General features: G+C 39.8%; 1 protein-coding gene across 2 annotated transcripts in view; it reads left to right on the forward strand.

Moving 5' to 3' along the window:
* Window positions 1-17,189, forward strand: part of HCFC2 (host cell factor C2) — a 38,004-nt gene that overhangs the window by 6,396 nt on the left and 14,419 nt on the right. For both annotated transcript variants that reach the window (XM_040984667.1, XM_040984660.1), the window contains exons 4-9: window positions 5,829-6,037; window positions 7,031-7,115; window positions 9,486-9,592; window positions 9,703-9,891; window positions 10,960-11,127; window positions 11,641-11,693. In XM_040984667.1, coding sequence (XP_040840601.1) covers window positions 5,829-6,037; window positions 7,031-7,115; window positions 9,486-9,592; window positions 9,703-9,891; window positions 10,960-11,127; window positions 11,641-11,693 — 811 coding nt within the window. The remainder of the gene's footprint in view (window positions 1-5,828; window positions 6,038-7,030; window positions 7,116-9,485; window positions 9,593-9,702; window positions 9,892-10,959; window positions 11,128-11,640; window positions 11,694-17,189) is intronic.

Consider the following 17,189-nt stretch of genomic DNA (forward strand, 5'->3'; position numbering starts at 1 on the left):
TGAACAGTTGCGGCATGAGATAATAAGTGTTTCCACCCACCAAGTGTGTGTGTGTGTCCATGCTTTTCAAACACGTTTCAGAGATACTTATTTCCCCCCACCTGCCCTCACCGTGTCCCTCCTGCCTTTCCAACAAGTTAACCATTTAAGAGATACTTATTTCCTCCCACTGCCCCCACTGTGTGTGTGTTTCCCTGCCTTTCAAACAAGTTGACCATTTAAGAGATATTAATTTCAGAGACAGAGAGCTCCCATTATTATTATATTTCCAACATTTATTTTCTTATTTATAATGTAAGGTTACATCAAAAAGCTCATGGAAAATATATTTTGAAAAGCATATATATATATACACACATACACACACATATATGATCATTAGTACTTTTTATTATATATACACACATAAACATGTATGATCATTAGTGTTTTTTTTTTACCATACTGTCTTTTTGGGTAATCGGATGCTATTCTGAGTATGTTAGGATTATCTTAGCTCTGGAAAAAAAACATAATTAGGGATATCAACCAAGGGTGTGGCAAGCTCTCCATTTTTTTTTTTTTTTAAAGATTTATTTTATTTTTATTGGAAAGGCGGATATACAGAGAGGAGAAACAGAGAGGAAGATCTTCTGTCCAATGATTCACTCCCCAAGTGAGCGCAACGGGTCGATGCTATGCCGATCCGAAGCCAGGAGCCTCTTCCAGGTCTCCCACGCGGGTGCAGCTTTCCAAAGCTTTGGGCCGTCCTTGACTGCTTTCCCAGGCCACAGGCAGGGAGCTGGAAGGGAAGCGGGGCTGCCGGGATTAGAACCGGCGCCCATATGGGATCCCGGGCGTGCAAGGCGAGGACCTTAACCACTTGCGCCACCGCGCCGGGCCCTCCATTTTTTATTATACTGAAAAAATGTAAACCCTTGCATTTTAGATAGAAATTTCTGATAAGTGTCTGGATTTATTATGAAAATAAATAAAAGGCTGTTTGTCTTTTCAGTTTTATTATTGATCTGCTTAGGTTTTCTGTTTTCTCTTGAGTCATCTTGATAATTTATGTTTTCCTTGAAAAATCACCCATTTATCTAGATCTTTTGATTTATTTGTAAAAGTTATAAGATGGGGCCCAACATGGTGGCTCAGTGGCTCTATCCTCGCCTTGCAAGCACCAGAATCCCATATGGGTGCTGGTTTGTGGCCTGGCTGCTCAACTTCCCATCCAGCTCCTTGCTTGTGGCCTAGGAAGGCAGTAGAGGATGGCTCAAAGCCTAGGACCTTGCACTCACGGGGAGACCCAGAAGAAGCTCCTGGCTCCTGGCTCTGGATCAGCTCATCTCTGACCATTGCAGCCACTTAGGGAGTGAACTAGTAGATGAAAGATCTTTCTCTCTGTCTCTCCTTTCCTTCTGTAAGTTTGTCTTTCCAATAAAAATAAATAAATCTTTTTTTTTAAAGTGTTAAGATGATTCTATCTTTAAAATTGCTCATTTTCCGTATTCCTAAATGTACATATCATCTTTTCTAAATTAGATTTGCCTGTTTATTTTTTCATTGAATTTTTTCCCCACTGAACCCTTTGTTTTCATTTTTTAAAAATTATTTATTTTACTTGAAAGAGTTATAGAGAGAGCTTCCGTGCAGTAGTTCACTCCCCAGATGATCGCAGTGCACACATCTGGGTTTTTCTGAAGCTGGGTACCAGAAGTTTCTGTGTCTGCTGTGTGAGTACAGGGGCTTAAGGCTTTGAGCACCTTCTGCTGCTCCCCCGGCCAGTAGCGGAGAACGGGATTGAAAGTAGAGCAGAGCTGCCTGTGTGGGTTACCAGTACCAACGGTAGGGGATTATTAACTGCTAGACCATCACACTGACACCTGTTAGTTTTATTGTTTATTTATCTTTAACTCTAATATTTCTTTCTCTTTTATTTTTCTAAGTATTTACTTATTTATTATCTGATTGACGGGTGGTAGTGGTGTCTTTCATCCACTAGTTCACTAATTAGTTGTCTAAAGGGCAGGCAAAAGCCAGGAACCTGGAATTCATTCTGAATCTCTCCATGTGTTGTCAAGGACATAAGCACTTGAGCCTCCCCGGGTGCACATTAGCAGGAAGCTGGATTGGACCTAGAGCTGGCATTCAAGCCCTGTGGTCAGGTTATGGGAGGCAGATGTCCTAAGTAACATCTTAATTGTTGTACCAAATGCCTCCCTGTCTAGTCTCTAGTAAATTGCTAACAGTTTGAATTTTGTTTTTTAACTTTTCTCTAACTTCTATTCATTTATTTTCATTTTTAGTTATGATTCATTTACTTTCAATGCCTGAAATCGCTGCACATTTTCCTTTAGCTGACTTTTGCCGTATCCCATAGTTTTTGGTATATTATTGTACTTTCCATTTAATCCAAAAGTAGCTTGGTAGAGTACCTTAGCTTTTTCTGAGCGGAAATTTTGTTGTGGTCAGAGACTGCTGTTTATGCGATTGTTCCTGCTTGAAGAGCTTATTTGTGGCTTTCACAGCAACATTTGATTTTTTTTTTTTGTAGGTGCTCAAAAAGGCCAAGAGTCCTTGAGTCAAGTTTGGGGACAAAGTTTTTTATTAAATCATTGTTTTAAATGATTCAAAGCTTTCTGAATTTGAGGGTGTGGGTGTGTCAGCAACATGCTAAAATCTCCAAGAATGATTATATATTGTGTTTTATTACTTTGTTTATATAATTTTCAGGCTGTAATCATTTTGGTGTAGACTTAGCTGTTATAAATAGAACTGACAGGTGCTGACACAATGACTTGGCTGCTTATCCTCCCCTTCTCAGCACTGGCATCCCAGAAGGGTGACTACACCACTTCCCTTCCAGCTCCCTGCTTGTGGTCTGGGAAAGCAGTGGAGGATGGCTCAAGTCCTCCGAATGCCTGCACCCCAGTGACAGACCTGGGAAAAGCTCCTGGATCCTGGCTTTGGATTGGATCAGCTCTGGTCATTGTGGTCATTTGGGAGCGAACCAGTAGATAGAAGATCTTTTGCTGTGTGTCTCTCCTTCTCACTGTAAATCTGTCTTTCCAGTAAAAAAGGAACAAATCTTAAAAAAAAAAAATAGAACTAACAACCAACATAAAGAGGTATAGCATTCTGTGTGTGTCCACTCTGATCGTTTTACAACTCTGCCATGTCAGTTGTTAAACAGTTTTAATAGCATCCTTGATCTTTTTAGCTTGTAATTAGATTCAGAGCCCTGTTTCTGTCATGTTCCCAGCTCTAATCAGAGATTGCCTTATTATAGGCACATTTTTCATTGCCTTCATATTTTGTTTAATATGTATTTTGCTTTTTTTGTTTGTTTGTTTCTTTCTGCTCTCCTGGCTTCTTGCCTTAAAAGTTTTGATGAGATTGAACAGTTGTATGTATGTATTTGTGTGTGTGCATGCCAGTGTCTCTGTGCATGTGTGTATACATTTGTATAATTTTTATGTCGTGTGAATTATCAATTTATAGGCTGTTGATGTCTTTTGTGTGAAAGACTGTTATCTTGTTTTTTTACAGCCCTTTTTTCTGTGATGTAGATAGATTTTCTTTTCAGTTCATCCTTTTAACATTGCTTATGGTGGATTTTTGTTTAAAATTAATAGTGTGTTTCCGTGTGCTGTTATTTGGTTATTTTTCCTTTCTTTTGATTTTCCTTTAACTCTTCAGTAATTCAAAAATCAGATAAGCTAATTTCATGTTTTCTTTAGTTGCTTAGAGGTTAACATAAACATTTAAATCAAGAATACCCTGTCATTCTTGAGAATAGGTATTGTTTTTACCCTTAGCATTCTTTTGTTACCTATTTTGTCTGTAAGTTCTATATTCTTTTTTTTTTAAAAAGATTTATTTGTTTATTGGAAAGTCAGATATACAGAAAGGAGGAGAGACAGAGAGGAAGATATTCCATCTGATGATTCACTCCCCAAGTGAACATAACGGCTGATGCTATGCTGATCCAAAGCCAGGATCCAGGAACTTCTTCCAGGTCTCGCACGTGGGTGCAGGGTCCCAAAGCTTTGGGCCGTCCTTGACTGCTTTCCCAGGCCACAAGCAGGGAGCTGGATTGGAAGTGGAGCTGCTGGGTTTAGAACCAGCGCCCATATGGGATCCTGGCGCATTCAAAGCGAGGACTTTAGCTGCTAGGCCATGCCACCGGGCCCTAAGTTCTATATTCTTGAATCTTGTTATAGGTATAATGATAGTAAGGAATCAGCTTTTTTTTTTTTTTAAGATTTATTCCCATTTGAAAAGCAGATTTTACAGAGAATAGGAAAAATACCAAGAAGGTCTTCATTTGCTGGCTCACTTGCCAAATGACTACAAGGCCCAGTGCTGACCTTATCCAAAGCTAGGAGCTAGGAGCCAAGAGCTTCTTCTTCTTCTCCCATGTGGGCAGAGGGTCCCAAGGACTTGGGCCATTTTCTGCTGCTTTCCCAAGGCTATAATCAGGGGGCTGATTAGAAGTGAAGCAGCCAGGAAATGAACTTGTGTCCAAATAAGATGCTAGCACCACAGGGCAGAGGGTTAGCTAGCTGTGCCACCGTGTCAGTCCCAGAAGTTAACTTCTTTGTTTTTTAATATATATATTTTTTTTATTACAAAGTCAGATATACAGAGAGGAGAGACAGAGAGGAAGATCTTCTGTCCGATGATTCACTCCCCAAGTGACTGCAACGGCTGGTGCTGCGCCATTCCGAAGTCGGGAACCAGGAACCTCCTCTAAGTCTCCCACGTGGGTGCAGGGTCCCAAGGCTTTGGGCCATCCAAGACTGCTTTCCCAGGCCACAAGCAGGGAGCTGGTTGGCAAGTGGAGCTGCCAGGATTAGAACTGGTGCCCAAATAGGATCCCAGCGTGTTCAAGGCGAAGCCTTTTTAATGGAGAAGCTAAGCTACAACCATAGTTCACATCCCTTTAAATATAATCTTGAATTATTGCTTCTTTTACTAGTGTTTATCAATATATTCTTTCTCTTGTATTTCTTTCTCCTAATAACATCAGAGATCACTTCTTCAAAACAATTGTTTGGCTGAATTTTGAAGTTTGTTTATCCCAAGAAGTCATTTTGCTGAAAACTCTAAATATATCCATACAGATAAGAAATTGTTAGTTTCTTCTTCAAAAATATTTGTTTATTCATTTATTTTATTTGAAAAGAAGAAAGAAATATCCCATTCACTTATTCGTTCCCCAGATGCCTCAAACAAATGGGACTGAGTCAGTTTGAAGCTGGGAAGCAGGAACTCAGTTTGAATTTCCCAGATGGGTGGTAGAGACCCAAGTACTTGAGCTGCTTGCTGCCTCATAGGATAGCCATTAGCTGGAAGATGGAATTGGGAACAGAGGTGGAATTTAAAGTGACAATGTACAATTTTTCATGTCATAGTAAAAGGTTGACTGAACTCCTAAATGTGAAGGCTTGAATAGATAATAATGCCTCAAGTGAGGTTGTTGAAGGACATTCCCAGTGGGACCGTTACTCCTCACGCGTTCCTCTGTGAATAGTGGTTTTGTGGTAGTTGGGCTTGCTATATGGTGACTCACCATTCCGGAAATAAGTGAAGCTGTGTTAGCGTTCTGTGATCCAGCCTCAGAAGTCACCAAGTGTTGTTTTTGACGCCCTATTGTCAAGGCATCACAAACCAGGGTTAATTAAGAGGATTCCAGGTTCTGTTTTAAAACCTCACAATTGTCATGAATAAAGTTGTTCTTAATGTTGACGGAATTTAAAAAATTTCTTCTGTTTACCACTGAACGCCCAAGAGTGCTCAGTTATGTGACAAGTGTATGTATCATTTCTTTCCTGATATCCTAGATATTTAAATGATTTCTATGAGTTGGAGCTGCAGCATGGCTCCGGTGTTGTGGGTTGGAGTATTCCAGTGACTAAAGGAGTTGTGCCTTCTCCAAGAGAATCCCATACAGCAGTTGTATATTGCAAGAAAGATAGTGGAAGCCCGAAAATGTATGTTTTTGGAGGAATGTGTGGTGCTCGCCTGGATGACTTGTGGCAACTTGACTTAGGTAAGTTTAATTTGATTCATGTTCAGGAATTGGTTATGATTGATAAAGACAAATCTTTAAATGCTTTAAAATGTTTTTGATTATACTTAGATTTATAATTAGCACTTGAAGCCCGAAGGGCAGCTGAAATGTCATATGAATGGTTGATACCAATCAGATTGGACAGATGAGTATTTGACTTACAATATTGTAAGTTGGTTTGCTTTAAGTTGTCCTGGTGTATATTTATTGTCCTGTGTAATTAAAAATAAAAATAGTGGTTTTTAGTATCACCTTTCATGCTAAAAAGTATTGTTAGGGATAATTGTATATGATTGCTCTATCTATAGAATATATAGCATTAGCAGTATAATTGCTAGTCAGGGAACAACACTTAGATAGCTTCCTATGGTTTAAAGGAATTAAAGGAATCAATGATTGGAGTGTAGGTATGCCTTTTACGTTTGATTATCTTTTATACAATATGTTCTTATTTTAAATGTTAAAGCAACTAACATTGTTCTGCTAGTACACTCCACAAATGGCTGCAACAGCCAGAACTGGGCCAGGCTGGAAACGGGAGCCAGGAACTCTGCTGGATCTGCTGTATGGGTGGCAGGGATCTGGTAGTCTGGGCATCATTTCTGTCCTTAGGAACTTTAGTAGGAAGCTGAATTGAAAGCAGAGAAACTGGAACTTAATTGCGTACTCCAATATAAGATATAGGAGTACCAAGTGGCAGTTTAACCTACTGTGCTGTAACAGCTACCTTACTAACATTGTTTTTAATTCACAAAAAGTGGTACCCTAAGCGTACCTCTCCATTGCAGATACTTTCAAATATAGAGATTTTGGTTGGTAATTCATATTAGCTGTAAAAGTTTATTTTAAGGTAAGTTCAAATTCTTTTGGGAACATTTCTACTTTAGTCCTTTTTTATTTTATAACTATAGAAGTAGAGATATTTTTGTTGTTATTAGATCAATTTGCTAATATGTTTATTTTTGCTTTTAGAAACAATGTCTTGGTCAAAACCAGAAACTAAAGGGACAGTGCCACTTCCACGAAGCCTTCATACAGCCAGTGTTATAGGAAACAAGTATGATATCTTCTTGAGTTTTGCTTTTGCTTTAAAAAAAAAAAAAGATGCACAAAGAAAATTGATGCTGCTAATTTCTTGGCAATAGATTGCTTAATTTAATAATGTGCTTACCAAAGCCACAATGATTTGCCTGTGGAGGCTAACATACCTTCTGTGCCCTTTTGTTATCCTGCTGTCTTTTATGTATGTTTGCCTTCTTCACAGTAGTAACCCCAGAGTAGCTTTAGAGCAGTGTAAGGTCAGGCATTCTCAAGTGAATCTGTTCTCAGAAGCTCTGGCACACCTAACTCGCTGTTTTTGAATACGTTTGGTAACGCTTGGTCTGCGTGCAGGTACATGCTCTCTGTGATTGTATTTTGTGTGGCAGTCTTGTGGAGTTCTGGTTACAATATAGGCTCGTAATCAGATTATCTGAATTCAAGTCTCTGGTCTTTGTCATGTGTGACATGAGGCAAGGAAACGTAATCCATCTGTAAGTCAATTTCCTTACACATTCAGTGGAGATTAAAGTGAAATCTACTCTACAAGGTTGTAGTGAAGATTGCATGGATTAACACTTATGAAATGTTTAAAGCGTTCCATAATGTGTTGTGAGAACCCCTTAAATCTTAGCTGCTATTATCAACAAGTGCTCTTCTTTCTGTACCACTGGGCCACAGTTGGGTATATTTTTTAAGTAGAATTAAAGGAAATACTTACTAATATAGGCATTTTACTTTAATGCTTTAGGAAAGTAGTAGTTATAATTTATGACTTCACTAGCTCTTTTTAAACATATAGTCTCAAAACCAAAGGAATAGTTTTTACATTAAAAATTTTAATATACAGTTAAAAATTGATAAAAATAATTATTTGAGAGAGGCAGAGATTGAGGGCTTCCATTTGCTGGCTCACTTTTGCTTGCAGTGGCTGAAGCAGGGGTCGGGGCCGTAGGAAACAAACCAGAAACTTGGATCATAATGCAGGTCTCCTGTGTGGGTGGCAGGCACCCGGTTCCTTGAGCCATCACCACTGCCTTCAAGGTTCTGTGTTGCTGGGAAGCTGGAGTCAGGCCAGCCCAGACACCCTTGTGTAGGGCATTCACATCTTAACTACTAGGCTAAGCACCTACTCCAAGGGGCAACTTTGAAACACCAGAGCCCTTTAAAAAAAAGAAAAAATATATATGTATTTATTTTTAATGTAAAGGCAGGTTTAGAAAAAGGAGAGGCAGAAAGATGTTAAATTCACTGCTTGGTTCACTTCCCAAATGATTGCCAGCAACTGGAGTTGAACCAATCCAAATTTGGTAGCCAGGAGCTGCTTCTTGGTCTTCCATGCAGGTGCAGGGTCCCAGCTTGGACAAAGACTGACACCCATGTTGGATGCCATTGTTTGCAGGTAAAGGATTTGCTAGTTAAGTCATTACACTGGTTCCACTAGAACCCTTTCAAAAGGAATTTGGGGGTTGTCATGGTGGCACTTCAGGCTAATCTTCCTCCTGAAGTGCCTGTATCCCAAAAGGATGCTATGGTTCTAATCTCGGCTGTTCCACTTCTTATAAAACTCCCTGCTAATGGCTTGGGGAAAGCAGCAAAGGATGGTCCAAATTCTCAGGCCTCTGCACCCATGTTCCACACTTGAAAGAAACTCCTGGCTACCAGCTTTGTACTGGCTCAGCTTTGGCCATTTTGGTCATTTAGGAAGTAAACCAGAAGATGAAAGATCTCTCTCTCTTCCCCACCCCTCTCCCACCCCCACTTCTGTATCTCTGACTTTTAAATAAATAATAAATCTTTAATAAAAAGGAAAGTTTTTTCCATTGAAACCTCACTATGCAAGATGAATATTTAGAACATTTGTAGTTGGCATGAAATCATATGGGTCCTAAACTATTGGATACATCTGTTTTTCTTCAGCAATTCTGAGACTTATCTCAGGAACCTGGAAAGTCCAGACAAAAACCATTATTTACGTGCTGTCAGTGACCAAAGTTACATGAAACTTAATCCTCTCTGGTAATCATATACACACAATTCTGAGTTTGACTTTGGATGTCACATAGCTTATATAGGTGTTCTTCTTACTGAGATATCCATAGTATACTGCAGATATATTGCTTTCAACTGCATTATAATTGAAATATTCCTCCCCTTTGAGTAGCTTACTAGAGAGAAATAATTTTATTTCATATTATTGTTATGTAAAATTGTAAATTCTTGAAGCAATACTATTTTATTCATCTTATTTATTATCTTGACAGTGATAGATGAGTAAATAGTCCTGAAGCTTTGAGTAAAGGGAAAAAAATTTTGGTTCTTTTTAGTCTTTCAAACACAGAAGTAAAATTAAGTCAGCTACTTATATTTTTGCCTTTTTGTTGCCCAGGATGTACATTTTTGGTGGATGGGTTCCACATAAGGGGGAAAATATTGAGACTTCGTCTCATGATTGTGAATGGAGATGTACCAGTTCATTTTCTTACCTAAATCTAGGTGAGTCTCTTAAGACTTATTTGTTGAAATAGATTTCATAATAAAAAAAAAGATTTCTATCTTATAGTTTAAGAACAATAAATTACTCATGGATATTTCTGTCTTTTTAGATACAGCAGAGTGGACAACCCTTGTATCTGATTCTCAGGAAGATAAAAAAAATTCACGACCAAGACCAAGAGCTGGACATTGTGCTGTTGCAATTGGCACTCGATTGTATTTCTGGAGTGGAAGAGATGGTTATAAAAAAGCACTGAATAGTCAAGTTTGCTGCAAAGACCTTTGGTATCTTGATACTGGTAGGTAAGAGTATTAAATAAAATTTTTTCTTTAGGTAAATACTCACACAATAGCAAAGACTTGCTGTGAATGCCACTGCCTCTCTTTTCCATAAAATGAAGGGAAGAAACAATATATGTAGATAAACCCCTGTTTAGAGGAGTGTATTAATTCCACTCTCTTTGAAGGTTGATTGCATTTAGAGACCCCTTCCCGAAGAATAGAGTATGAAAGGAACACAAAATAAAAAAGGTATCTTTATAATAAAGAAACCTGGCAGACATTTCTTAATCGAGGAATTAAGGCCTCATTGTATATCTGAATTTCAATAAAAATCAATAAATCTTTTTTTTTTTTTTTTTAGTTTTTTGTTTTTTTAAGATTTATTTTTATTATTATTTTTCATTGGAAAGGCGGATATACAGAGAGGAGAGACAGAGAGGAAGATCTTCCATCCGATGATTCACTCCCCAAGTGAGCGCAACGGGCCGATACTATGCCAATCCAAAGCCAGGAGCCTCTTCTGGGTCTCCTACGCGGGTGCAGGTTACCAAAGCCTTGGGCCGTCCTCGACTGCTTTCCCAGGCCACAGGCAGGGAGCTGGAAGGGAAGCGGGGCTGCCGGGATAGAACCGGCGCCCATATGGGATCCCGGGAGTGCAAGGCGAGGACCTTTAACCACTTGCGCCACCTCGCCGGGCCCAATAAATCTTTTTTAAAAGGACTAAAAAGATGACTGGTTCATTAAAAAGATTTTAACTTCTAAAGAGAATTTTCAATAATATAGCTACAATTATGTAATATTTGATTTCTACCCAAAATCTACTTCTAAAATTAAACATTTTTTCTAAATCTAATGCCTCAGGTAATTTTGTACTGGATTGCCCATAGGTTTATTTTTATAAAAAACTAAGTAAATAGAATCAGAGCCTTAAGCTATCTTTATGTGTGGCCTACTATCCTGCTTACCTGAGTAGAGTTTTCTTCTGTGGGCAAATCGGTAAAATACTCAATGCTAACCTTTCCATAGCTTCACATCCACAAAAGGCTGTTTAAAACTTACTTGTGCTGTATCGTTATTTTCTTTAGAAAAACCGTCAGCACCATCGCAAGTGCAGTTGATCAAAGCTACCACAAACTCTTTCCATGTCAAGTGGGATGAAGTGCCGACAGTTGAGGGCTATCTTTTGCAACTGAACACAGACTTGCCATGCCAAGCTCCATCATTAGATTCTTCAGCAGCACTGACTATGCCGGGTAAGATAAGTTTCATGCATGTGCAATCATATGCTGCTTAAAAATATTCTGCCAAAAAGTGTATGTTTAGTCTTGCTTTAATCAGGCTTGATTGCCTGGTCTATGTAATATTTTTAATTTAAATTCTGAAACTTAGCTGTCTTACCATTATGCTGTAGTAGAAAATATAAACATGTAGGGTAGAATCTTTTTTCTGGAGTTTATTTTGATGTACTGTCTTAATGTGAAATATTGCTTTATTTTAGGATTTGTTTTTAATTAGCTTTCACACATATTTCAGTTTTTCCTCAAAGGTGTTTTTAAGTAAACAGGTAGTTGGAAAGTAAAACCAAATTAAACATATTCCTCCAAAGAGGAGTTCAGTCAACTTTTAAGCAAATTGTTAAGAAAAAAAAGCCTTTGATAAAGATAGTTTGGTTTTAACCTTTAAAATGTTAATTTTAAAAACTTAATTATAGTATATTGTACTGAAGAATTGAGAGTGTATCAGTCTGGACTTTTTTGTTCCTACAGGAGTCAGGAAGGATCCTCACAGACAAGGCCCTAATAGCATCATTCCTAACAATGTAAGTTTCAAAATTTATAATGGTAAATGAGTGTTTATGTTATAGCCCTGATTTTTTGAAAAATTTTAGCACTATTACTTAGATTAAGAGTCCTCAACACTGTGTGCACATCAGAATCATCTCTGAGATAAACAAATATGGTTTCTTAAATCCTTCCCCAGAATGAATTAAATAGAATCCTTAGCATGATGTTCAGATGCCTGTTTTTAGAAAGCTTTGCGGGGGCCCAGTCTGATGGCCTAGTGACTGGATCCATGCCTTGCATGATCCAGAATCCCATGTGATTGCTGATTCGTGTCACGCTGCTCCACTTCCCATCCAGCTCTCTGCTTTTGGCCTGGGATAGCAGTTGAGAATTACCCAAAGCCTTGGGACCCTCAGCCCACACAGTAGACATGGAAGAAGCTGCTGGCTCCTGGCTCTGGATCAGCTCAGCTCCAGCTGTTGTGAACCAGTGGATGGAGGATCTTTCTTTGTCTCTGCTTCTCTCTGTAGATCTTCCTTTCCAATGAAAATAAATCTTAAAAAAAAAAAAAGCTTCACAGACTATTATGACAATGGCTTGAACTGAGAACCCCTTTCCCTTAGGCATAGCAGCAGAGGCTATTCCCTCATAATTTGTGCCTACATATCTTTATTTTGATATTTCAAAATATATAGATGCTTTCATTTAAAATTTCTAAAGATCTATGTTTTTTTTTGAAGATGTATTTATTTTTATTACAAAGTCAGATATACAGAGAGGAGGAGAGACAGAGAGGAACATCTTCCATCCGATGATTCACTCCCCAAGTGACCATAATGGCTGATGCTGCGCTGATCCGAAGCCAGGATCTCCCACATGGGTGCAGGGTCCCAAAGCATTGGGCTGTCCTCAACTGCTTTCCCAGGCCACAAGCAGGGAGCTGGATGGGAAGTGGAGCTTCCGGGATTAGAACCAGCGCCCATATGGGATCCCGGCATGTTCAAGGTGAGGACTTCAGCCGCTAGGCCATGCCACCAGGCCCAAGATGTATGTTAAAATGTGTATGAAATATGATTTGAATTTTGTTGTTTATTTATTTGAAAAGCAGAGAGATTCTTTCATCTATTAGGTTGCGCCACAGATCCCTGCAACAGTTGGGACTGAGCTAGACCAAAGCCAAGATCCTGAGCTCAGTTCCTGCTGTCTCCCAGGGTGCAGGGTTAGAAGTGGCAATGGGACTTAAATCTGGGACCCTCAAATGGGATGAGAGTGTCCCATGTAGCAGCTTTAGCACTGCACTGAACACCCACTATTTTTATATATTCTTCACTGTGTATTTTGTTTACTAGAGAAAATCACTTCCTAAAGCAAACACCTATACATGTGAAGTTGTTTCTTGCTTAAGAAGTATTTCACAATAGGTTTTTGTGAACACACTAATGGATGCATTACTAAGATGGATTACTTTTTCTGTCAACTTGCTGTCTACATTAGTAGACTCTTAAGATCTGGGTTAGCACCACCTGTAAGTAACATGAGAGCAATCTCTTGTCAGTTTTGGAAGCTGTGTGTGTAGGGGAGTACAGCCAGTTTGATTAAGAGCATTCACTTAAACACCCTGCCCCAAAAGAGGTGGTTTTTTTTTTGTGCACAATATTTATTTTTTTTTTCATTTTTTAAATTGTTATTAACATTGTATTATGTGATACAGTTTTTTTACAGTATCATCCAGGTCAGCAGAAGCAGGGATATTAAGAGGAGACCGATCTATGTCATCTTTATAATTCACTGACACTCCAAGTTGCAACAAAGAATTCAATATTTGTGTATGTCCAACTGAGCATGCGCAGTACCAGGCAGTTTTGCTGTCCTGGTCAGTTCTTGTTGTCAAGGATTTATTGGCCAGGATGCTCTTTCTCCACTCCTTCAGGTTCCTGCTAGAGGCCAGGGTTTAGACTGTTGCATTCAATAGGGCAGCCTTCCGTTTCACTTTTCCCAGCTCTAGGAGCAATCACCTCATGTCTGGCCTGGCATGGTAGTCTAGTGGCTAAAGTCCTCACCTTGCACATGCCAGGATCCCATATGGGCACTGCTAATGCCCGTGGCCCCACTTCCCATCCAACTCCCTGCTTGTGGCCTGGGGAAAGCAGTTGAGGATGGTCCAAGCCTTGAGACCCTGCACCCATGCGGGAGACCCAGCAAGGCTCCTGGCTCCTGGCTTTGGATTGGCTCAGCTCTGGCTGTTGTGGCCACTTAGGTAGTGAACCAGAAGCAGATGGAAGATTTTCCTCTCTGTCTTGCCTCCTCTCGCATATCTAAGTTTCCAATCAAAATAAATAAATCTTTAAAAAGAAAAGATGAAGTGAGGTAGAATTTGTAAACATGTAACATGATACCTGACACAATGTCTGACATATTGATTTCTATCATTTATTAATAATCACTGCCATTAAGGGCTAGTACAGGTTATGTGGTGAACAAGTAAACTTAGGTAAATTATAAGAGTTAACAATAAAGGTAGAAGCAGAAAAATAAGAAGAAACTGATAACTTAAAAGGAGCAGAAATGTTGGATATTTTAATGAAACCAGGTGACTTTCCTAGTTCAGTAGACCAGTAGATATTGGCATATAATTATTGTTGTTTTCATTGATGATATTAACAAAAAGTTAAATGTATTCAATATAGTAGGTTTAAAAAGGCAGAGAAAATATAATTTGGAAGAGTCTTATCCAAAATATTTAACTGTAAGGAATATATTTATAACTGTAAAGATTTACTTCAAAATGTTCATGGAAAAAAAACAATTGAAACTTAAGTTTGTTTTGGTGCAAAAAATGTGTTTTTTAAAATGAACTTTTATTAAATAGTGATTTACCTGTTTTTTGTAAATCCAGTTCATCCAATTCTGAAGATATTTGTAGTTTTTCTGTTTTCTTGTGTGTGTTTCAGATTTATTGTTGGGGGCAGCACTGAGGCATAGCAGGTAAAACTGCTGCCTGCACTGCCAGTATCTCTTCTAAGCACCAGTCTGAGTTCCAGCTGTTTTACTACTACTTATTTTTTTTTAAGATTGATTGATTTTTATTGCAAAGGCAGATATTACAGGGAGAAGAGACAGAATGGAAGATCTTCTGTCCACTGCTTCACTCCCCAAGCGACTGCAAAGGCCAGATCTGCGTTGAGGATCCCAAGGCTTTGGGCCGTCCTCAACTGCTTTCCCAGGCCACAAGCAGGGAGTGAAATGGGAAGCAGGGCCACAGGGATTAGAACCAGTGCCCATATGGGATCCCAGCATGTTCAAGGCGAGGACTTTAGCTGCTAGGCCACTGCGCTGGGCCCACTGCTCTGTTTCTGAATCAGGTTCCCACTGATGTGCCTGGGAAAGTATCAGACGACAGCCCAAGGGCTTGGCCCCATCACCTTTTTGGGAGACGCAGAAGAAGCTGTTGATATCTGGCTTTGGACCAGCCCAGCTTTGGCCTTTGCGGGCGGCCATCTCAGTGATGATCCAGTGAGTGAAGATCTCTCTGTCTCCCTTGCCAACTTCTAATTCTGTTTTAAATAAATAAATCTATCTATTTGAACAGCAGACTTACACAAAAAAGACAGAGACTTTTTATCTATTGGTTCATGTCACAGATGCCCACCACGACCAGGCCAGGCTGCACCAGGCAAAAACCAGGATCCTGGAGCTTCCTCCACTACTTTCCCAGTTGCATCAGCAGGGAGCTGGATCGAAAGTGAATCAGCCAGGTCGCAAACACTTGCCCATATGAGATGCTGGAGAGGAAGCTGCTTAACCTGCCAGCCTACAACACTGGCCCCACCTTCCCCCTTCTAATAAATATATAAGCTTGTTAGAAAAATAATGCAGAAATATATAAATATGTCTATTAAGTTTCTGAAATGTGGCCAACTTTCTCACCTCATATCCAAAATTAAAAAGAGAAGAGTTTCCAGTTTTGACCAAATCATTTTCCTAATTCCTGTGTCTGTAATCTCAGGCCAGTGTCTGTTGAGGAAAGATCTTAATTTGTGGATTTGATGGTTTACACTCTCTTGAGGTGATGACAGAACCTGTCCCTTCAACCTCAAGTGTAATGAGGGCAGGGGTACCTCCTTCTGCATCCCAGAAGTACATGGACGTTCGCTGTTGCCATGTGTGGTTCTTGGTTTATATGTGAAACCATTACTTCTTTCTGCCTGCTTATGGGTGCTTTCCTCCTCCTTTACTCTTGCCTCCTAAGCCAGGAGGCCTGGGATTGACCCTGTCCCTAAATCTCCATCCCCTTCCCTTCCTGGCTTTGTGGATCCCTATTTGACTTTCCCCCAGGACCCTGATGGCCTCCCTTCCTCTTAAACTTCTGACTCATTTTCCTCCTTTTGGTGGCTCCCCCTTCATCCTCTTCCCTCATCTCCTTCTTGGTGACCTGGATCACTTCCAGCTTAGGCATTTTGCTGTTCACCGCTTCTCTTCGGGGTGGGGAGTGCTCTTGGAAGCACCCCTAAGAGGCCGTGAAGACTGACCTCTTGGTGTGGTACAGCCTAGCTCACCCTGACTTTGCTGTTCAGTGTGGTACATGCTGTCTGCGCTGCACAGTGTCTAGTGCATGCAGACCATTATGTAGAAGGTTCAGTTCACTGTTGGCTACCTGTTCATTCCTTGTTGGCCAGAATGTTCTTGGTGAACTGGTCTTCTACAGGGACATTGCTGCTCCTTGGTGTAATCCTGAGTGTGCGGGTAGACCCTGCTCCACCCTGTAGCAGATTGTTCCTCTTGGACCAGTGCCCTTAGCGCATGCCAGCTGCTGCCAACATAGAAGTGACTGCAATCAGGGCACCAGCTTCTCACACAGTAGGCAGGTGCTGGGCTCAGGTAGCTTAGCCACTTGCGCTTCTTCAGTTTGCTTCATTGCCAGCTGTCAGTGTGGTTGGGCAATCTCAGCTGGAAGCCAGCAGGTTGCCTGGGTCAAGCTCTGACTCACAACTGCCTGTGTGCCTGGGTGCACTGTGGCTTCTCTGACTCAGCCTGATCTGCCTTTACCAGCAGCTCCTGTGGGCTCGGCTCCTCCACAGCTCCCACCAGGCTCAGGTGGTACAAAATACTTTTTAAATAAGTGGATAAGTTTTTCATAACATATATTTCCTATGAATTTTTTTGAAGATTCCTCATGTATGTATCAGTCTTTCCATCTTTATGGAAAACTCAGTCATAGTAAACCATTTACATGAAAATTTCATGCAACTAAGATTTTACTTTTAGGAGTTATTGGATATTTAGCATATAAGCTTGACTATTGTTTGTTTGTTTTTACTAAGCTTGATTACTGTTAAGAAACCTGGACCAGAATAATGAAATTAGTAGCTTTAGTGTTTTTTTTTCTTGATTACCTATTTATTTGTGATACTTAGCTAGTGCTTATTAAAACAATGATTTTTTTTTTCAAAATGTAATCTCCTTTTCCTCTTTAAACACTGATTTTTTTGAAAGCAGAGACTAAGTGAAGAAAAATTGTTTTCTTAAAAACC

This window comes from Ochotona curzoniae, unplaced genomic scaffold (genome assembly GCF_017591425.1).
Source record: "Ochotona curzoniae isolate NIBS_2020 unplaced genomic scaffold, NIBS_Ocur_1.0 contig_1014, whole genome shotgun sequence".
In the NCBI taxonomy this organism is placed as follows: domain Eukaryota; kingdom Metazoa; phylum Chordata; class Mammalia; order Lagomorpha; family Ochotonidae; genus Ochotona; species Ochotona curzoniae.